The sequence below is a fragment of the Nicotiana tabacum genome, chromosome 4 (genome assembly GCF_000715075.1).
Source record: "Nicotiana tabacum cultivar K326 chromosome 4, ASM71507v2, whole genome shotgun sequence".
Taxonomy (NCBI): Eukaryota; Viridiplantae; Streptophyta; class Magnoliopsida; order Solanales; family Solanaceae; genus Nicotiana; species Nicotiana tabacum.
This window is the reverse complement of record NC_134083.1, coordinates 31669138-31692693: the sequence shown is the minus strand read 5'-3', so window position 1 is coordinate 31692693 and position 23556 is coordinate 31669138. Positions and strand designations below refer to the sequence as shown.

Sequence of the window (23556 nt, the reverse complement as noted above, 5' to 3'; positions counted from 1 at the left end):
AAACTCATAAGAAACTATTCTAGATCATAAAGCCTCAATCTTTATCAAAAACTAAAAATCAACCCAAAAGTTGATCCCCGAGCCCGCACCTTGGAACCCGACAAATCTCATAAAACCCGAACCCCCATACCGATACGAGTTCAACCATACTAAAATTATCAAATTCCTATACCAATTCGTCCCTCAAATCATGATTTTTCATTTTGAAAATTTTCTTCAAAAACCTCAATTTTTCTCAACTCAAACCACAAAGTAAATGATTAAAATAAAGATAAAATCATGGAATATAATAAATTCTAGGTGAAGAACACCTACCCAATCGATTTGCTTGAAAAACCCGCAAAGAATTGCTCAAAATCGAGCTGTAAAAGTCAAGATATGATAAAAATTGGCCTAACCCTAGATGTAGAAGATATATTCTGCTGCCCAGGTGTTAAAGCATAGCGAACGCGAAAGACTACTCGCGTTCGCGAAGAAGGAAAAATGAAGGCTGCCCAGATATGCTTCGCCAACGTGAAAGATGGCTCGCGAACGCGTAGAGGAAAATTTGATGGTCCAATGACTGCGCTACGCGAACACGTGAAGGGGTGCGCGAACGCGAAGGATGGGGTGGCATACCTTCACGAACGCGGGAAGAGAGACGCAAATGCGAAGAGGAAAAAGGCAGCCCTTCGTGAATGCGAGAGCATAAATGCAAACGGGAAGATGAAATATGAGGCGGGTCAGCAGAACACTACGCGAACACGAAAGGCATTTCGTGATCGCGAAGAAGAACATCATATGACAGAAAACAACAGTTCAAAATAGGAGAAAATGACCTGTGGCCCATCCGTAACACATCTGAGGCCCCTGGGATCCCGTCTAAACACATAAACAAGTTCTATAACCTAACATGAACTCGCTTGGGTCTCAAATCATACGAAACAACGCCGAAACTACGAATCGCGCCATGAATTGAACATATGAATTTCCAAATCTTTCAACTTCAAAAACTCGTGCCGAAACCTATCAAACTAACTCGGAATGACGTCAAATTTTTGCAGGCAAGTCTCAAATGACATAACGGAGTTGTTCCTACTCTCGTAATCACATTCCGACCCCAATACCACCAAAGTCAACTATTGGTCAAACCTCTCCATTTTCCAAACTTCAACTTTTCCAACTTTCGCCGAAATGCTTCAAATCACCCTAGGAACTTTCAATTCCAAATAAGGATGCACGCCTGAATCCAAAATCACCTTACAAAGTTGTTGAAATCATCCAAAAAATGTTCCGGAGCCGTTACACAAAAGTCAAATTCCGGTCAACTCTTACCGCTTAAGCTTCCAACACATGCATCCTTCTTTCGATTTGACTCTGAATCATCTGGTAACTGAATTCAACCACCACGCAAGTCAATACACATAATACGAAGCTTCTCAGGACTTATACCGCAGAACGGGACTTAAATTCTCAAAACGACAGGTCGGGTCGTTACAGATTCTAGGCTTCACAATGCTGGAGGTTACATTAGCAATGCTGGATATCGCCACCTCTTGAACAGCCATATGTTGCTCCTCTTCCATGTTCACATGTAGTTGAACAAGTGCCTGAATATTTTCTGCGTCCCTTGCTTCCCTCAACCTCCTGTGAAATATTCTCTCAAGTTCGGGGTCAAAGCCTTGAAGTCTATCCTGACTTCTGACCCTTCACATTCAATCGAAGTTCTTGATACTAGAGCAACCAATAAGAAATGTTAGAATTTACGAAATAAACAACTACAGTAAAAACTAGAAAGCAGTCAATATTCAAGTCCCCGGCAATGGTGCCAATAACTTGTTGCTCCCAAACGCACACGCAAGTATATGTAGTCGTACAAGTAATAAAGTGATAAATCGAGTATCGAACCCATAGAGACTTGTGTTAACTGCCCACTAGTTTTATCAAGATTATTATTCAGTTGAGTCAATCCGAGTTCAAAAGTATAATCGTACTAAGCAATAATTCTAACAAGTAACTAATTAATCAAGCAGCAAAATAGTTGTTGTGTATTCAGTAGAGACGAATATTCCAAGGTTGTGATCGATTCACCAATCCTATTATGTTTTAATTAACTATCCCTTTCATACAATGCATTCATGGTTGCTAATTAATCGAATAATTGCTCTCGTAGTATTCTCCTGAATTACTACTCTCATATTCAAAATAGATTAACGCATATATTCCTATGGAATAAATCTATTAAGAACGCATTAAGATTATGATATTTAATTAAGCATGGCGACTAGGTATATTCCCATCCTAACTATTAAGCTAAGTCTTGCATTTATACGCGTTGGGGGTGAGGGGGTCTTGGGCAGAAATAACCTTGTCCCGGGCGAACTAGGAAAATGTTTCCGTCAACAATGCCCAGGGTAGCACGGGGCACTGGACTTTGTAACATTCTTACTTCAGCGCCACAATAGCGCCCCACGCTACCTGTGGCGCTGCTTTGTGATTTTTTCCCTTTTCTTCTCCTTTTCGCTTCAATTCGCGCACCTTCGTCCCAAATTGCCTCCGAATAATTCATACACATAAAAATACCATAAATTAGCACAAATTATTACATTACACCTCCGAAATCTATGAGACATGAGTAAAATGCGAAATAATATGCATATAAATATACATACTTTAAGCCGAATATCAATATATATATAAGAGCGAGAGAGACGAACCACAGTATCAACGAAGGCAACGCCGGCGGATGTTCAAGCATTAAACCACCAGCAACTTTAAGTATTATTCCCTCATCAAAGTATTTTCAGTTGCATATATATATATATATATATATATATATATATATATATATATATATATATATATATATATATATATATATGTATGTATATAATATATATTCTCATAATAGTTTTACTTGATATAAATAAGAAACAATATACATGTGCTTAGGGGCATAAATTTTATGAAAATAAATTTTCATAAAAAGAACCGAAAAATGTGTGATTTATTTTTATATATAGCCTTCTCAGTGCCCAGAGAGGTTTAAAATTAGTTCGAGTAATAAATTCAGCCCATAAAATGTAAGGGCAAAAAAAAAATTAGAAATCCAAGCAACTAATTTAGGGTTTATATCAAACATCAAGGAGGAAAGTCATGAGCACTTGCTAAGAAAAGTGGCTAGCAGAACAAATATCATCTCAACAAACATACCTCAACTTGGATTTTGTTTGGAGATGGTAAAATGTAATAGTTGCCGGGAAATTTTGAATCTTTTCCAAGTAGAAATTCCTTCATTTTCGATATTAACCATTCCGATCCGAGGAGTATTTAGCCCGTTTCTGATTTGGTATACATACACCATTTCTTGTTGCGAGTTGCTTCTCATCTTCCATGATCAAGTGCTCTTGACAATTGAGTTAACACGAGAATTAGGAACGTTTTTAGGAAGAGATAGATATAAGAAGGTATAGCAAATATATGTACGGTTCTTTTGTTTAAGTTTTGGTGTATCTGTAATTTTCTATAATTTTTAATTTATTTAGATGAAAAATTATAAAATTAACTTTATGTAAAGGAGATTTTCTAGAAAAGAGCCGATAAAAAGGGGATGATTGAATGTTTCTTTTCCGAAAAATCTATGTATTATAACATCTATTTTTATTTTAATAAGGTTTTCAAGTGGCTTGTTAATAGATTGCCACTTGGCTTGTTAATAACTTGTCACTTGATTAAATGACAAGCCAAACTTTATTCCTTTAATATATATATATATATATATATATATATATTGTTAACAAGAAATTTTTTATCGGACGAATGGAGTTAGAAAAAATAAATAAGATGTAAATAAATAAAAGAAAGTAAAAGGAAACTAGTATCCAACCCAAAAAAGAGAGAAGGTAACTAGTAGCTTAGGAAATAGGAATGGCAATATAAGGAAAGAAAGTAACTTGAGTCCCAAGCGCAACCCTCCCAAGAACTGTTAATTAGAAATTTCCTATTAGACCAAATTGCAGTTAATTACCTAAAGTAAAAAAATTAAAAAACCTTGAAAACGGAAAAGAGGAAAGTAAGTACATTATTCTTTAATTTTTTAATCTTTCATTATTTTGTTAAGAAAACTATTTACTAGAAATTTCTTATATACTGGATGAATGAAAGTATGTTAAAATAAATAAAATGAAATCGAGAAAAAGGTAAGCAAATTATATTTTTAGATTCTTCTATTAAATTGAGGAGTATTAAGTTAGTTAAAAAAACTTACGTATTGTGAAAATCAATAAAGAAAGTAACTTAAGTCCCAAGCTTTAACCTTCCGCAGAAATCAACACCTTTTCCTCTCCTAAAAATTTGTTTCCTAAATTTTTTCTGCTGGAATTAACCTGATCAAATATCTATAAATAGTCAATTACAGCATTCACGTCAATAAGCTTCCTCCATTCGTTTAGGGTTTCGTTTCATAGTACGTCTTCTAACTTGAGAGAACAGTAGTGGTTCTTGTCTTTGCATATTGCGGCAATTGCTATTGTCTCATTCTTGTGTTTCTCTATAAGCAAGAAAAAGAGACGACCATATATACCATGGGTGTTCGGTTTCACCCAACTGAAGCAGAGTTGATCAACTTTCTGAAAAGGTTCCTAAAGGGCGAGCCTTTGCCGAGTGAATGCCCTAATTTCAAACTTACCGATATCTATGGAGACCAACCACCATGGGAGATATTTGTAGCTTCTGATCATCCCGAAGAGAAGGTTCGCTATTTTTTTACTCGGTTAAAGAAGCAGAAGAGCGAACATACAAGGGTACGTCGAACTTGCGCCTTCGGGACATGGAAAGGCCAAACAGGTATTGATCCTATCAAGAATAGTAAGGGAACTGTGGTTGGGTTTAGAAGATGTTTCAAGTTTCAAACTAGTCGTAGTAAAGAAGGAGAGAACAATAAAATTTGGCTGATGAAAGAATATTCCGTCGGGGATGATTTCTTTAGAGAAAACAATATTCCTAAGGAGGATATTGTTGTGTGCCGAATCAAGAAGAATATAAGAGCTGAGAAAAATCATGGGGTAACTATCGAGGAACAAGATGTTGCCAAAATAATCGAAGTTATGCTGTATGAACCTGATGAAGATTACTGTACAACAGTACAACCAGCACCAATTTGTCAAGCCGAACATCAAGTCATGGACGAGACTCAGAAGATGAACGAACATAATAATAGCAGCTATATTAGTGACTGCTCCAACTACCAAGAAGAGATCTATTGGGCTGATGATGTGCTCCTAGATATTGACGATTTTGGTGATATAATTTGCTCTTGATCTTCACAATCTCGAATAATGAATGGTGGAACCAGAACGCAGGGAAGGAGAGAGCAGCAATCAGTTTACAACTTTATTGAATGAAGTTTACTCAATGGAACTTATAGAAAAGTTGAGCTTCTAGCTAGGTAATAGTGTCTCATCCGAACAAACTTTTTAAGAGAAGCTTGCCAGAAGATTTTACTTGTACTCATGTATATGGAGTATCACTTAATAATTTTGCCATGATTTTACCTATATTAATCCTCTAGTGTATCTTGTTCGTTTCGCTGAAAACAATTATCTTTTGTTGTTTCAATTGCGAGACCCATTAGAAAAGATAGGAAACATCGTATCTACGCTTTGAGTGAGAAAAAATATATCTTACTTTCATACATACACACAACACCATCTTACTACAGTTTTTTTAATTTTCTTTTTAACACTTAACAATTTGACCCCTTATAAGTACTATACAGTTCTTTCTACATCGTTGCTCGTGATATCGCAATGAATCTCTCTTAATTAACTTACATGTTGTAAAGGATTTCATCCATCAAGTTATACCCTCTGATTTAGTTTACATGTACAACCTAGTATCCCATATATTTGGATTTCTTGTCACGTTCTTACTGGTTTCTCTAATTCTGTATACATTAATACATATATATACGCATAATCAATGTTGGTGCAGGCTTTAATTTTGTAAATCCCTAAAGTTTTTTATTTTCTTTCGCATATTCAGAGGGGCGGCAGAACTGGTCCATATCAAGGATTGTTGACGTTTCATATTTGACGTCGTCTTCAAAGATAGGTCTAGTGAGTAGAAGAAGTGCAGAAGCGTCCATGACTGTGTTCGCACAGTTTACTTAATTTTCTAAATGGAAAACCTACTCTATATCAATCTGTTAGGAACAAATGCTTCTCTCATTAAGTATATGTTTCAGGTCGTTGCCAAATATCTGGCCATAAATAATTATTTTGAGCCACACCAATTGATAGTTCAACTTTGGTCACTTACCCTGATTATAAGTCGATGTCAATTTTGTTGTTATTTTAAAAATTATAAGTTTGACGATATTAACAGTACTTGATTTCCTTGGTTTGAATTTGATAAATTTTCTCTGATGCCATGATTTTTGGGATTAAACTAATTTTGGGCGATAAAAAATAATTATTTTGAGGCACACCAACTTTGAGTTCAACTTTGGTCACTTACCCTAGATTATAAGTCGATGCTAATCTTGTTGTTATCTTAAAAAATATAGGTCTGACGATATTAACTGTACTTGATTTCCTTGGTTTGAATTTGATAAATTTTCTTTGCTGCTAAGATTGTTGGGATTAAATAAATTTTGGGCGATAAAATTTTTTTTTAGGTGCATAGATTGAAAAAGTAGAGGAAATATCAGCAGTTAATGGGAAATATTCAGTATTAACTAAGTTCTAACCATGGTTAAGATTTGGTTTTAGTTAATATAATATATATTAAAATGTGACACGTGTCACTCAACTATAAGTAAGAACTTGAGGAAATGCAGAGGAGCCAAATACTAATGAATGGAGCATTTATTTTTGGAAGTAAAGAGAAAACAAAACTAAAAGCCCATAATCTGTGATTAGCAAATTGTGAATGTGTTTATTTTGTGATTATGTGTGTCATTCAGGAATAATACCATTATTGAAAATTCAAACTTTCAAATTTTCAATCAAAAATTTCGAAGAGCTGTATTTAATAAACTAGTTTTGATCAGTGTTTTAAAAGGCGTGGGCGTAAGGCGATACATTTTACATATACCTCAGCGAGGCGTAAGCCCCATGAGTATTTTTTTTTTAATATTTTATAAAATAATATAATTACAATAAATATTTATAAATAGGTAAAATTGCATAAAAATTGAAGAAAATTATAAATATGTGAAAAATATATATAGATGTGCTCCATCCCCACAAAAACTAGTCAAAATAATTCATTATACCTTACAAGCACAATTAATTTGAGTTGAAAAGAATAAAGTTTTTTACATGGAGGAACAAAAAGGATGACTAACCTGCAATTTGAACTTTGAACTTACTAATATAATGGAAAATGGAGTTCTCTTTGTATTTGCAAAAAATAAAATTTACTATTTGTTGCTTTTGGGAGATAGTAGCAGACAAGTGGACAAGATAAAAAATTAGAAAAGACCATAAATATCACGACCCAAAATCCTAACCTGTCGTGATGGCGCCTATCTCAATACTAGACAAGCTGGCAACATCAATAACCCACAATTTCTTTTAAATACGAAAAATATAATAATTAAGTTTAAGAGAAAATCCCACTAATACTGGATATAAATACATTTTCAAAACCCGGTGTCACTGAGTACATGAGCAACTATACACTACAAGTCTGCACAACACGGTCTATAATAGTTTGAGACAAAACAGTAAATAAGGAGATAGGGAAGGAGAGACAAGATCTACGAAATAGGACAGCTACCTCTAAATCTCCGAAAAATCAGCTGTGTGAAAGAATCAACACCCACTGTGTCCGGGATCACCTGAATCTGCACACGAAGTGCAGGGTGTGTCGCGCCCCTTTTCCTTGTGAAATCGGGATTCGACGTGTGACAACTCTTTTAAATAGGTATTAAAAGAGGAGAGTCGCCACCTAACGATTTTAAGGTGCGTTAGGGCACCTATTTACAAATAACTTTGTTTGACTAGTCAACGCCACCAAAGATCGGGTAAGGGCTCAAATTACCTCAAAAGAGAAGGTGTTAGGCACTCTTTGAGGTCCACAACTGTGGGTCCCGGCCGAACTTAAGACTATTTGGATTATGTAATTGGGCTAGGTGATCAGATGAACAATTAAATATAAAAGTTGAAGAGTTTCATTTTAACACAATGAGAATTGGGTACAGATCTTTAAGGACTACACGGATGCGACTACAATGGTATATGACTGCGTAAGTATATAAAGGAGGGGGGGATCCTAAGTTTTTTAGCCTAAAGGATCACCCCGTGCAACATAAATAATAATTCGCAACTCCCTTTATGATAGAAGTTATTCATATTATTCAGCGGGCACAGACTATCATCTCCTGCTACCCGATTACTGTGTTGAAGTTGTTTACCTAAGAGCGTTCAAATTCAATTCTGAGTCGTACCCTATGCACGCACTACCCGTCCTGTGCCTATGGCCCATGAGGCTTTGGACCTACTATTTGGGTGGTTCTAGACTTTACTTAGGTTGCTCGAAAATGATAAAACTAAGCGACATTAAAAAAAACAAAGAGGACTGCACATAATAGCCAAGAGTAGATCATGTTAGCCTCCGCACGTAAACAAAGAAGCAGCAGACTGATTTTCAGGTTAGGCAGTAGAACTTTTCGAACTTGAGACTCAGAATCCTTTGGTCCTATGGGCATGATCTTTATTTGATTCCAATATCAAACAGCCGACGCTGCATTTTAGGCCGACGTACAGATTAAATCATTATAAGTCCTATAGACATGGTTTCTAAGTGATTCTGATTTTAGCAATATACAGACAACAGATTTGTAGATTATAAAAACCTATAGTCATGATTTCTAGATTGTTCGCAAAAGGCAGTGAAACGACTCCAGAACCATGAACTACTAACGCTGATTTTATAGACAAGTTCGTTAGGCAGGTGACAGTATTCTAGAAGCATGATATCTAATATTTGGCGATTGACATTGATTTTATATAGTTTTATCCCTATAGGTATGCTATCTAGATGAGCAATACAAATGATATGGGTAGCTGGTTGATTGTTAAACCTATAGGCATGAGCAGTACAATGATAATTGAGATAGATTAATTATTCGAAGTCCTATAGGCATGGCACCTAGGTAAGTAGAATATTGCATTGCTACGCCCTATACTCATTTCATCTAAGAAAACACAGTAGTGAAGACTGGTACAGCGAATACTTGAAATAGCATGCATTGGCAAGTTAAGTGATGTGTGTGCGTGTGACTCCTATAGGCAGGGTTTCTACTCATGAAGTTAAAACATGTGAAGCAAATAGCGAATAAATCACATAGATCATATAGGCATGCTTTCTACCCATTTTATGTGAGAATTAGAGTACCCTACCCCTCTTTTACTAATTTTCCCATCTGTTTTTGCTCACAAATTATTACAGACCCAAAAATAATGAATACAAGTGCGAATGTTATATATTAAAAGGCTGCAGGCCCAATACGCAGAGCAGGCCCCAAAGAATATAACCCAGTAACACCTGGGCCATCAGCAAGCTTCTCCTTTCACACGAACAGTGAACCCAAGACCCAGCATGTTTCAGAATGTATCAGCTATACACCCAGGGCCATACAAAAACTCATACCAAACTTGAGAGGGGAAACCATACATGATAACCAATTGACAGTCCTAAAGTCTATTAACAATGGTCATAATTCTTAGAAGCTAAGGGAACAAGATTGGTTAAATAAGAGGGCTTGAGCATACTAACTGGGTAGACAACTTTGGCATAGCAAGTTTGACATTGAAGAACTAACATCATATTGAACAATTATTCAACAAAGGGAAGGGTATAACTCACTGAACATAGTTACACATTAAGAAGGCTGAAGAGGCAAGTCTGTAGAGTTGACAGGACAAACACACACATATATTAATTTCTCAGAATCAAGCTTAGCGCAAGACATTAACCAAAATGTCAGAAAAAGATCTTAAACAAGTGAGCCTTATTCGAAACAATCATAGTTAGAGGGATATGCAATTTCACATGAAGATGACCATAAGCAGCATAGCAACAAACTAATGTCATGGTTTACCATAAACCTTAACAGTGTCCTCACTCATGAGAACATACAACACTTAAAATGGGATGAGACAGGCAAGCATAACCATTCGTACCAATTACCTAGGCGGCAGAGAAACTAACATAGCAATTTGCCCTAAAAGTCATTCTAAACCAAAAATGCAACAGAACTTAAATGGAAACATGTTTTAGCTAATTAATACAGTCTCAGAGATCAATCATATTGGGCAAGAGGAACTTAACAAGGTCTAGAATACAAACATAGAGATACAGGACAAGGTAGAGAACCCACATTAGTCTAGAAACACCTAAGAAAGCTAGAATCCATTCCAATAATGAAAGCATCTTACATGTGTTGAAACCTACTGAATTCAACTAATAAAGAACATGGAATTGTAGAGGATTATAAAACAATATCATAACAGTACAATATCAGGGATCCATGAATAACAGGGAAACTGAATCATGCTTATAGAATTTAAACAACATTAACACATAGAACACATACGTCATAGATAAACAGAAAGGAAAATAGTTAACATTGCAAGAGTTAAGGACACTAACTAGTAGCAAAGTTAAACGAACAAAAGAATGAGGAGTTAGAATACTGGTAGCAAGAGAACCCAGATCCCCGATGCTTCAGAGTTCACAAGAGCCTGGAGAAGGGCTCCGAGCAGTGCTTACACCGGAGAAGGTTGTTTTAATAATATTATGGCCTTGGCTTTCAACCGGCCAAGGATTCAACAATTCCAGAAAATATTCAAGTATCTCAGAAGAAGTGAACAAGTGAGAGAAGAGTATAGTGAGTGTACTAGCAGTAATTAGGTCTGTCCAAAGGGAAAATTGGGAAGGGGTTTATATAATGTTCAAATTGAGCGGACGAACATGAAAAATCATCAGTCAAACACAAGAAAGGAAAGAATATATCACATGCAATCAAAATCAGTGAGGAAAAAGGAAAATCTCAAACCCTAGTTGGGTCCAACTGTCTTGAATAGAACCAATAATGCAAGAATCGTCCATTGTAGAGTGTATATAGACGAAAGATTGTCCAAATCTTCGCAAAATCGGAGTCAACCAGGCCTGCTCTTGAAAGGTAGTTCTTACAAAAAATAGGGCAAGGACTAAGTAACACCATAGAAACGCATACAATAGTAAAGTATCACAAAATAGGTAAGTGAATCTCAGATTGATTCCATTTTTGGGCTGGAATCAGAGAGAAATCAAAAGGCGGCTACTAGGTTTTCTCAGAGACAGACGGAATAGAGAGGGTTTAGAGGCGGCTGTAGTGGGGAAATAGGGTTAGGGTTTGGGTGAGGGGATATAAGGAAAGTGGAGGAATTATTTTGGGCCGTTGATCATTTGAGATCAACATCCAAGATCGAAATGGGAGTGGGGTGGGTCGTTTAAGCGGGTACCAACCGAGTTGAGGTTAAGGGGTCGTTTGGCTTGGGTTGGGGAGATTGGGCCAGGGATTTGAGTAGTTTTGGGCCACTAATGTGGTCCAAAATATGTATAACTTAGGCTATCTTTTAAATACAAAATTGATTAAATACAAATAATTAATAATAAATAAAAAAATATTTTTTTTATATACACTAAAATGATTGAAAATAATAACTTATAATTATAAAATATAAAAGGCTATTTAGGCACAAATAATGTAAATAAAACATAATTATGCATGAATATAGGCTATTATTATAAAATATTATGTAAATAACTAAAATATAGATGTAATTATATAAAGTGAAGCAAAATATTATTAAACAAACACATGGATATAAAATAATAAATTTGGATGATTAAGTCATCATAAATAATTTAAAGGGATAATATTTAAGTAATTTAAATGCAAGAAAATTAATTTTAAAGCTCTAAAAATCATGGAAAAATTATAAAATATTTGTATAAATCTTGTAAATTACGTAATGATGCAAAAATGATATTTTAAAAGTATATATACTATGAGGACAAAAGTGGGTATCAACAGCTCTCCCTCTTTACTCGGGAATGATGAAAGAGTTGTCGGGTAAAGAAAATGATGACCAATTTTGTCCGAAATGAGTGAGGAGTGATGTATTTTTTTTAAAAAATGGGGGCCAAACCCTGGTTCCTGAGTTGCCTACATATCCCTGGTGTTATAGGAATCAGGTTGTGTGTTGTTCTTGATCTAATGGCGAACAAACCGATGGAGGTTTTATAAGATTGGTCGTATGTTTCGAAAAGATTCTTTTGGGTAGGATAGTGTTGTAAGTAATGGATGATTTTAGGTGGAGTCATCAATGCAAAATGAACATTACGGGTGTATCCCCAGGTAGATATCTGAACGGTTATCGAGTAAAAGGTAGTCAGTTACTGGTAGTTGGTTACGTTTGAGGTAGACAAAGGATGTGAGCGATGTGAACGGCATCCGTAGCGAAGATTGCTCCTGTTTATAGAACGGTTACCTCCCGAGTTACCTGCAAAAATCAAAACACGGCGCATACGAATATATATGGGTTATTTCAAAAATTTAAACATGATGCAAATTCCCTTTGGACCATGAAGGTTGTCTTCGAACGATGAGGACGATGTACTTAGACCATGACGTCCTGGGCCATGAAGCGTGTGATAAGGGATTCATAAGCCATGAAATGGTGTCCTCGGGCCATGAGGATGGTGCCACTGGACTATGACGCCCCTGAATAATGATGTGCAATACCGAGAGATCCTCAGGCCATGGAATGGTGTCTTCAGGCAATAAGGATGGTGCCTTCGGACTATGTCGCCTTCGTCTCTGGCAAGGAAAGGCAATGCTTAGCCTTATACAAGGTGAGGGCGGTGCCTAGCCCTATGAAAGGAGTGGAGACAATTCTTAGTGTCATGCAGGGGAAGAACACAACGCTTAGCCTCTAGCAAAGAAGGCAGTGCTTAGCCTTATGCAAGGTGAGGGCAGTGCCTAGCCCTATGCAAAGAGTGGAGACAATGCTTAGTCTCATGCAAAGAAAGGAAACATTTAGCCTTGTGCAATGGTGAAGGAAGTGTTTAGCCCTATGCAAAGAGTGGAGACAATGCGTAGTCTCATGTAAGGAAAGGAGACAATGCCCAGTCTCATGCAAGGAAAGGAGACAATGCTTAGTCTCTGGCAAGGAAAGGCAATGCTTAGCCTTATACAAGGTCAGGGCGTTGCCTATCCCCATGCAAGGAGTGGAAACAATGCTTAGTCTCATGTTGGGTAAGGAGACTGCGCTTAGCCTCTGGAAAAGACGGCAGTGCTTAGCCTTATGCAAGGCGAGGGCAGTGCATAGCCATATGCAAGGAGTGGAGACAATGCTTAGTCTTATGCAAAGAAAGGCAACGTTTAGCCTTATGCAATGGTGAGGGCAGTGTTTAGCCCTATGCAAAGAGTGGAGACAATGCTTGGACACCGGAACACTATGAAGGCGAACGATCTCATGGATGTAGATCCGCTAACTGCTCCAAAGAATAAGCAGTCCTAACTGGAATGAAATGCGCGGACTTTGTCAACCGATCCACAATCACCCAAGCTAGGGATCCAAAACATCTAATCTCACGAACTAGGGATCATCATACTGGCGCTCTCTGATGCGATCATATTAGCAAGACCAAGAAACCACACAAGCTAGAACCCGACTGGGATCCAAAACATCTAATCTCACGAACTAGTTAGCCAAAGCCTGAACATCAACTACAAGCGGTCTCTCACCAATAGGAATACATACAAGGCTACACATACTCACCGCCTTCCTACTCAAGGCATCGGCCACCACACTGGCCTTCCTGGGATGATACAGAATGGTAATATCATAGTCCTTTCGCAGCTCCAACCATCTCCATTGTCTCAAATTTAGATCCTTTTGTTTGAATAAGTGTTGGAGACTCCGATGATCTGTAAATACCTCGCAAGACACACCATAGAGATAATGCCTCCAAATCTTCAATGCATGAACGGTGGTTGCCAACTCCAAATCATGAACATGGTAGTTCTTCTCATGGGGCTTCAACTGGCGTGAAGCATAAGCAATCACTCTACCCTCCTACATCAAGACTGTCATGCCTCAAACATGGGGAGGAGTGGCTGGCACCCGGTGCCTTACTGGCACAGGCGAATCACTCCGTAACTCATGATCGTTCGACCAAAACTAGAACATGCATAGGTCGAGTTGGATAAACCCATTCTTTCTATAACCATCATGGGCTAATATGGCCACAACTCGTAATGTATAACTATAAGTGAGAAACATTGTATCAATGAACCATTGTTCTTAAAACACGAATACATATGAGCCGTCAAGGCCTCTGACATATTGTACATGATGAACCTGTGTCTACAAAGCCTTTAAGAGTATTTGACATCGAAACATGGTCGGGACAGAGACCCGGCCTACCATAAGTCGGTAGCAAAACTCTAACACGAAGACTTACAGACTCAGCTGCACTTCGAAAGAAGTGCAGTCTTACCGATCCTTCGTTTAATGCTAACCTCGTCTACTATGAGGGCTCGTGAAACTGATTATCTATACCTGCAGCATGAATGCAGCGTCCATAACAAAAGGACGTCAGTACGAATAATGTACCGAGTATGTAAGGCATGTAAATCTGTATGTAAAGGACATGAAATAAAGGACTCAACCTATAAATCTAGATAGCTCTATAAATCATGAAATATTTATAATGTCATGCATATGCGTATAAATGTCATATCATGCATATGTATATGCGTACATAATATCATCAAGCCTCTGATGGCATCCCATCATATCATCTCGGCCTCTGTAAGCAAAATCATTAACGTATACTAACTGATCAGGTGGTGGTGCGTGCATAACGCCGTAACCGTTTTCTATATCCCATATACATATAATATACGCCTATATAACGCCATCTGGTCATAGGTCAATGTACATGTATAAATGAATGAAATGCATAAGAAGTAAGTTAATAAGATTTCTCGGAATGTCATAATATCAATATGTCTTCGGATAAACTTTATCAATTATGCATTTTTCTGAGACCCATGAACAGAAGATATAATAATAAGACACATGGGAATTCAATAGCATAGGCACCCCTATTGCTTCTATGAGTAGAGACATTTATGAAAGTTGTGCGTTTGCTCGTTTCGTTTGTATCATATAGATCATGCAAAAAACAAAGAAGGGATAGCAATAACATACCTCTTTAAGATTTGCAGCAACCCTATTCCGCATCTTGATTTGCGTCTTGACCTTATATAATCTGGAACTGGCCCGCTCTACCCCGAGCTTGTAGGAATCAAACAAACACTAGAAATCTCTTCAGTGTTCTTAAGATTAGTTTGGGAATTAAAGCTGCTACAGAATTATGGAAATATACTTGTTTCCAATGCTTGGTTCCCCCAAAGAATTGCTCCCAACGTGATTAATATTGTTGCCACCAACAATGGAGTTATTTTCAACTGAATTTTTCTACTATGGGAGCATATTATTTCCTTGTATTATCTAAGTAAGTTGATATCTTTCATGTAATGTTGCTGCCTAAATTATCTATATATGATGCTACCATGTGTAGATAATTTAGATGAAGACACATGGGTATATACATGTACTAGTCACCTACTAAAATTAGACACCCATTCCATAACCTCACCTAAATTGTACACGTGCCCATTCCTTTTATTATACCTAATCTTTATCTAGTTTTACTACTAGCAATATTTATCCTTTACTAATAATAATAAAGGTCATCCCCCTTGTGGGACCTACAAGGACATGTTGTCTCCTTAACATTATCCAAACACTTTAAATAATTCTCCATATAATTAATTAAATTCATAATTAATTTCTAAATCTCATTTCACTTAAATACTAATCACTTTTAACATACTAGAATATACTTTACTATCATGGTCACATGGTATATTGTATTGCACTATTCCATAAATACGGGGTATTATAGCTTGGACCGTTTTTTCATCCCAAAATGACAAACTTCGATGAAACTCATTTTCTTTGATTCGTTTACCCTCTAACCTTCACGACTTTACTTATCACTTATTATAAATAGCATAAATACCTATAAACTCAAAAATAGTCTTGTCCTTGAACCTATGTCAATTATCTTACAAAAAATCCAATGTACAAAAGTACTAGATGTAACATCTTTTGCCTCTTTAGAAAAATTCGTCCTTGAATGTTAACTCTTAGAGATTTACAAACAATTTTTGCTAGTCTCCTATGTAAACTAAACTAAAACCCAACCTCTATCGGAAGCCCGGACTATTCACAACCTTCTGCACTTGAGTATCTCATATATTCTTCACCTTTACCTTTCTTACCTTTCAATTCGCATCGTATCTTCTGTTACTTTCATAATCTCCCTTCCACATAGGTGAAAATTATATCCATGCCTTAAAGCTCTACTGTGATACCTGCACCACTGGTGCATACAAAGTTCGGCGAAAACTTCCTACTGACTTCTTGCGACTCAGCTCTATGGCACAATTTTGAAACAAAAGAAGGGTAACATTTCCTAAATGCCCTATAGCCTCTCAATTATAAATGTGGCGCACAACACACCCATAAGTGAGACTCTACTAGGCACGGCTTTGTTGACTCCCTAGGACACGACCTGATCTGATACCACTTTGTCATGCCCCAAACCTGGGGAGGCGTGGCTGGCACCCGGTGCCTTATTGACACGGGCGAACCACTCTGTAACTCATGATCGTTCGACCAAAACTAGAACATGCATAGTTCCAGTTGGCTAAACCCATTCTTTCTGTAACCATCATGGGCTAACATGGCCACAACTCGAAATGTATAACTATAAGTGGGAAACATTGTATTAATGAACCATTATTCTTAAAACATGAATACATATGGGCCGTCAAGGCCTCTGACATACTGTACATGATGAACCTATGACTACAAAGCCTCTAAGAGTATTTGAAATCAAAACATGGCCGGGACAAAGACCCGGCCTACCCATAAGTCTGTAGTAAAACTCTGACACGAAGACTTACAGACTCGGCTGCACTCCAAAAGAACTGCAGTCTTACAGATCCTTCACTAAATGCTAACCTCATCTAATATGAGGGCTATTTAAACTGATTATCTATACATACACGCATGAATGCAGCGTCCACAACAAAAGGATGTCAGTACAAATAATGTACCGAGTATGTAAGGTATGTAAATCAGTAAACAAAGGACATGAAATAAAGAACTCAACATGTAAATCTAGATAACTCTGTAAATCATGAAATATTTATAATGTCATGCATATGCCTATAAATGTCATATCATGCATATGTATATGCGTACGTAACATCATCAATCCTCTGAGGGCATCCCATCATATCATTTCGGCCTCTGTGGGCGAAATCATCAACGTATACCAACTGATCAGGTGGTGGTGCGTATATAACACCGTAATATTTTTCCATATTCCATATACATATAATATACGCGTATATAATGCCATCTGGTCATGGGTCAATGTACATGAATAAATGAATGAAATGCATAAGAAGTAAGTTAATAAGATTTCTCGAAATGTCATAAGATCAATATGTCTTCGGATAAACTTTATCAATTACGCATTTTTCTGAGACCCATGAACAGAAGATATAATAATAAGACACATGGGAATTCAAGAACATAAGCACCCCTAGTGCTTCTATAAATAGAGACATTTATGAAAGTTGTGCGTTTGCTCGTTTCGTTTATATCATATAGATCATGCAAAAAAGAAAGAAGGGATAGCCATAACATACGTCTTTAAGCTTTATAGCAACCCTATTCCGCAGCTTGATTAGCTTCTTGACCTTATACAATCTGGAAGCGGCACGCTCTACCCCGAGTTTGTAGGAATCAAACAAACACTAGAAATCGCTTTGGTGTTCTTAAGATTAGTTTGGGAAGTAAAGTTGGTACAGAATTATGGAAATATACTTGCTGCCAATGCTTGGTTCCCCCAAAGAATTGCTCCCAACGTGATCAATATTGTTGCCACCAACAATGGAGTTATTTTCAAATGAATTGTTTCTACTATGGGAGTATATTGATTCCTTGTATTATCTAAGTAAGTTGATGTCTTCATGCAATGTTGATGTCTGTATTATCTATATATGATGCTACCATGTGTAGATAATTTAGATGAAGACACATGGGTATATACTTGCACTAGTCACCTACTAAAATTAGACACCCATTCTCCATAACCTCACCTAATTTGTACACGTACCCATCCCTTTTATTATACCTAATCTTTATCTAGTTCTACTACTAGGAATATTTATCCTTTACTAATACTAATAAAGGTCATCCCCCTTGTGGGACCTACAAGGACATGTTGTCTCCTTAACTTTATCCAAACACATTAACTAATTCTCCATATAATTAATTAAATACATCATTAATTTCTAAATCTCATTTCACTTAAATACTAATCACTTTTAATATACTAGAATATACTTTATTGTCATGGTCACATGGTATATTATATTGCACTAGTCCATAAATATGGGGTATTATAACTTGGACCGGTTTTTCATCCCAAAATAACAAACTTCGTCAAAACTTATTTTCTTTTATTCGTTTACCCTCTAACCGTTACGACTTTACTTATCACTTGTTATAAATAGCATAAATACCTATAACCTCAAAAATAGTCTTGTCCTTGAACCTATGTCAACTATCTTACGAAAAATCCAATGTACAAAAGTACCGGATGTAACAAAGACATGCCCAAGGCTAATCCGAGAAGCATCACAATACACGGTATAAGAGCCAGACACTGAAGGCAAAACTAGAATTGGAGTTATGGTCAAGGCAGTCTTGAGCTTCTAAAAGATCTCCTCACACTCATCCGACCACCTGAATGGAGCACTTCTGGGTCAATCTGGTCAAAGGCGCTGCAATGGATGAGAAATCCTTTTCAAATTGACAATAATATCCGGCCAAGCCGAGAAAGTTCTGAATCTTAGTAGCTGAAGACGGTCTGGGCCAACTCTGAACTGCCTCTATCTTATTTGGATCCACCTTAATCCCCTTACTGGATATCATGTGCCCCAAGAACGCCACTGAACTAAGCCAAAACTCACACTTGGAGAACTTGGCATAAAGTTTCTCCCCCCTCAACCGTTGTAGTACAATCTTAAAATGCTGGGCATGCTCCTCTTGGCTACGTGAGTACACCAGGATATCATCAATGAATACTACAACAAAAAAATCAAGATATGACTAAAATACTGTGTTCATTAGATGCATGAATGTTGCTGGGGTGTTGGTCAGCCCAAAAGACATCACAAGAAACTTATAGTGACCATAGCGGGTCCTGAATATCGTCTTTAGAATATCTGAGTCCCGAATCTTCAACTGGTGATACCCAGACCTCAAATCGATCTTAGAGAACACCCTCGCTCCCTGAAGCTAGTCAAATAGATCATCAATGCACGAAAAAGGATACTTGTTCTTGATTGTAACTTTGTTCAACTGCTTATAGTCGATGCACATCCACATAGTACCATCCTTCTTCTTCACAAATAGAACCGATGCACCCCAAGGCAACACACTAGGCCTAATAAACCCTTATCAATAAGTTCCTGAAGCTACTCTTTCAATCCCTTCAACTCTATTGGTGTCGTACGATACAGAGGAATAGAAAAAGGCTGAGTGTCCGGCACCAAATCAATATCCCTGTCGGGTGGCATGCCTGGCAGGTCTACAGGAAACACATCCTGAAAGTCTCGTACTACCGGTACAGAATCAGTAGTAGGGGTATCAACACCAACATCCCTTACAAAGGACAAATATGTCAGACACCCCTTCCCAACCATTCGTTGGGCCTTCAGATAAGAAATCACCCTGCTGGGAACATAATCTAGATAACCTCTCCACTCGATTCTTGGCAACCCCGAAATTACCAACGTCACAATCTTAGCGTGAAAATCCAGAATAACATGACATGGAGACATCTAGTCCATACCCAAAATACCGTTGAAGTCAATCATACTTAGCAATAACAGATCAACTCTAGTCTCCAATCCCCCAATAGTCACTACACACGACCGATATACACGGTCCACAACAATAGTATCACCCACTGGCATAGATACATGAACAGGTGAAACTAAAGACTCACGGGGCATGACCAAATAATGAGTAAAATAGGATGATACAAAGGAATAAGTAGAACCAGGGTCAAATAATGTGGAAGCATCCCTGTGGCACACTGAGATAATACCTGTGATCATTGTATCTGAATCAACGACATCTGGCCTAGTAGGAATATCATAGAATCGAGTCTGACCACCACCTGATCGGCCTCCCCCTCTAGGGCGACCTCTAGCTGCCTGGCCCCCACCCCGAGATGGATGAACGGGTGGTGTAACTGCTGGTGATGGTATTATCGATCGAGAACTCTATTGTGGAGCCCCACTCAACAATCTAGGGCAATCCCTCTTGAGATGACTCAAGTTTCCACACCTCAAAATAACCCCTTCTGTGACGGAGTTGCTTCTCCTGATAACCCGAGGAACTGCCTATAGAAATCTGAGCAGACGAGTCATGGTGAGAACTCTGCGCTGGTAATGCACTAAATGATGGCTGGCCTAAACGAGCATTGTAAGAACCATGTCTAACTGATGCACCACGATGAGCTGGACGAGCCATCTGAGCGGGCCTCTAAGGACGACCCCTGCTATGGTGGGGCTGACCCTAGAATAAACACCGTTGAAACCACCCGAACCACGAGGCCTCTTGGCCTCCCTTTCCTTACACTCCTGACTATGAACCAACTCTAGCCACCGATAAATATCAATAACATCATCAAACCTAGCACCCGATACACTCTCATGTGTCATAACAAAACGCAACTGATAGGAGAGGCCATCAATGAACCTCCTAATCCTCTCCCTCTCAATGGGAACCAACCAAACTGTGTAACGAGCCAACTATGAAAAGCTCATCTCATACTGGGTCACAAACATGCCCTTCTGACGTAGCTGCTTGAACTGCCTGCACAGCTCCTCCCTACGAGTATATGGCACAAACTTCTCTAATAAGAGAACGAAGAACTCATGCCATGAAAGTGGTGCTGCACCGACTGGCCTGCTCCTCTCATAGGTCTCCCACCATATAAAAGATGCCCCAGTCAATTAAAAAGTAGTAAATGAGACCCCACTGGTCTCCAGAATACCCACTGTGCGAAGAATCTACTGGCACCTATCCAAGAAGTCCTGAGCATCCTCTGACTCAACTCCAGTTAATGATGGAGGCTCGAGCCTCCCAAACATCTCTAGCCTCTTCTACTCCTCATCACACATAACGGGACCTACATGGACCTGAGCAACTGCAACCGACTAGGCTGGTAGTACCCCTGGTGTCTGAAGTCCCTACACCACCTACTCTAGAGTGTGGGCGGCGGGAGTCTGAGTACCTCCCCGGCTTCAGAAGTGACTGCTGCGGCCGGAACTGAAATCACCCGGGCAAAGCTAGTGCAAAAAGTTAATATCTAGGACAAAGCCTGTGATGGCGCCTATCATGATACCAGGCAAGCCTACAACTCACACATACCAATACTTTCAATTTACAAATATACTAAAATAGGTTTAAAGAAGTGAAAATCTCATAAAAGTGGATGGAAACGCCTCAACTCATACAAAAGTTTTTCCAAAGGTAAAACTCCACGATCAACAACCACCGTGCCCGGAAATTCCTGGATCTGCACACGAGGTGCAGGGTGTAGTGTGAGTACAAATAACTTAATAGGTATCGCAAATAACAAGTCAAGGAAAGAAAAGCTTAAATTATTAAGGATACTAGTTATTTCAGTGTAATTCTGCCTTATTGGACAATCACAAAACAATATTTAAAACTAACTCATAAGGCTTCGTGGGAAGAATATCCGTGTGTGCGTGTGCATTGTTTCTCAAATACCCTGCTCAAATAGTATTATGGCATGTAGAGAAGGAAACAAGTAAATCAGATAAATGATCAAGAAAATACAAGTTTCACACACTGCACGGACAACTCACGTGCTAACAACAGAACTTGCATGGATAACTCACGTGCGACACGAACAACTTAGTGTCAATATTATAAATATATGGATCCGTACAAACAACTCACGTGCTGCATAAACAACTCACGTGCCAATAATATCAATACATGGATCCACATGGATAACTCACGTGCTAACAATAAAACTTGCACGGACAACTCACATGCAACACGGGCAACTCACGTGTCAATATTATCAATATATGAATCTGCACGGACAACTCACATGCTGGACGGACAACTCATGTGCCAATAATATCAATATATGGATCCGCATGGATAACTCACGTGCTAATAACATAATCCGCCAGGCATAGCCGTAGGCCCTAGTCCAAACATATCACACAGAAGCAATAAAGCAAGTATACAGGTATATGATGAATGAAATAAGATCCTCATGTCACTGGACTAGTGTAAATGACATGCTAAAGTGTAGGCATGTGCATAGTGTGCTATCGTATCTCAAACCGGCAATTTCATCAATGAAAAGCATTTATCAAATTCGTTCAAGGGTTTAACCTCTATGTAGCCTCATCATGGCTCAATTAGATCACATAAATTATTACAACATGTGAGATATCAAAGCTTAAAACTTAACAGTCATTTCTAGGCTTATAAGAGCCCGAGCACAACCCAAACATGAATATATAGTTTCGGTGCTTGCACATGGGCTCATTCCTATACATGTGCTCACCTAAAAGCACATGGCTATCACAACAATTCAGGCAACTGGTGCTTTAACGGAGTTTAAATACGATACTTACCTCAAGCCAATCGAATCACTCTGCTAGCAAGTCCTTGCCTCGCGAATCAGCATTTGAATGCCTTGAATCTAGCCACAAACAATTCGATACAATCAATTCAAGCTATTGGAATCAGTTCCATATGAAAGTGCTAAATTTTTAATCAAAGTCAAAAAGTCAACTCAAAAGTCAACCTTCGAGCCCACATCTCGGAATCCAATAAAAATTATAAAATTCAAAAGGCCATTCAACCACGAGTCTAACCATACCAAATTTACTAAATTCCGACACCAAATCGTTACTCAAATCCCCAAATTTAACTCTCCAATCCTTAGCCTATAACTCCCAAAATTCAACCTAAATAACACACGATCTACGTGGGAAATTCAATGGGGAAACAATATTATTGAATAAAAATGATCAAGAGTGACTTACCTCAAGAAACCCCTCCAACATCCTCTCAAACATTGCCTTAGTAAAATCATGAAACACTCGAGTTTTAAACACAGCCAGCCCTTTTTGCTTCTACGGATCATTTAACCGCACATGCAGTTCTACTTTTACGGTCAAAGCTCTGTATTTGCGGAGTTACACTGGACATCGGCCTTGCACACCTGCGGCCACTAGTCCGCACCTGTGGCCTCGCTTCTGTGAGAAGACTTCCGCTTCTGCAGACCTGCCTCACCAAGCCT

The 23556-nt window shown here is 38.1% G+C and overlaps 1 protein-coding gene across 1 annotated transcript; it reads left to right on the top strand.

Annotated features, from left to right (window-relative positions):
• Positions 1-4562: 4562 nt before the first annotated feature.
• On the top strand, positions 4563-5297 carry LOC107829915 (NAC domain-containing protein 78-like). The gene has a single exon (XM_016657387.1). The coding sequence runs from the start codon at positions 4563-4565 to the stop codon at positions 5295-5297; it is 735 nt and encodes a 244-aa protein (XP_016512873.1).
• Positions 5298-23556: the final 18259 nt, after the last annotated feature.

Excerpts from the sequence above, each read along its gene's own strand:
- LOC107829915 (XM_016657387.1), top strand. The coding sequence starts at position 4,563 with ATGGGTGTTCGGTTTCACCCAACTGAAGCAGAGTTGATCAACTTTCTG.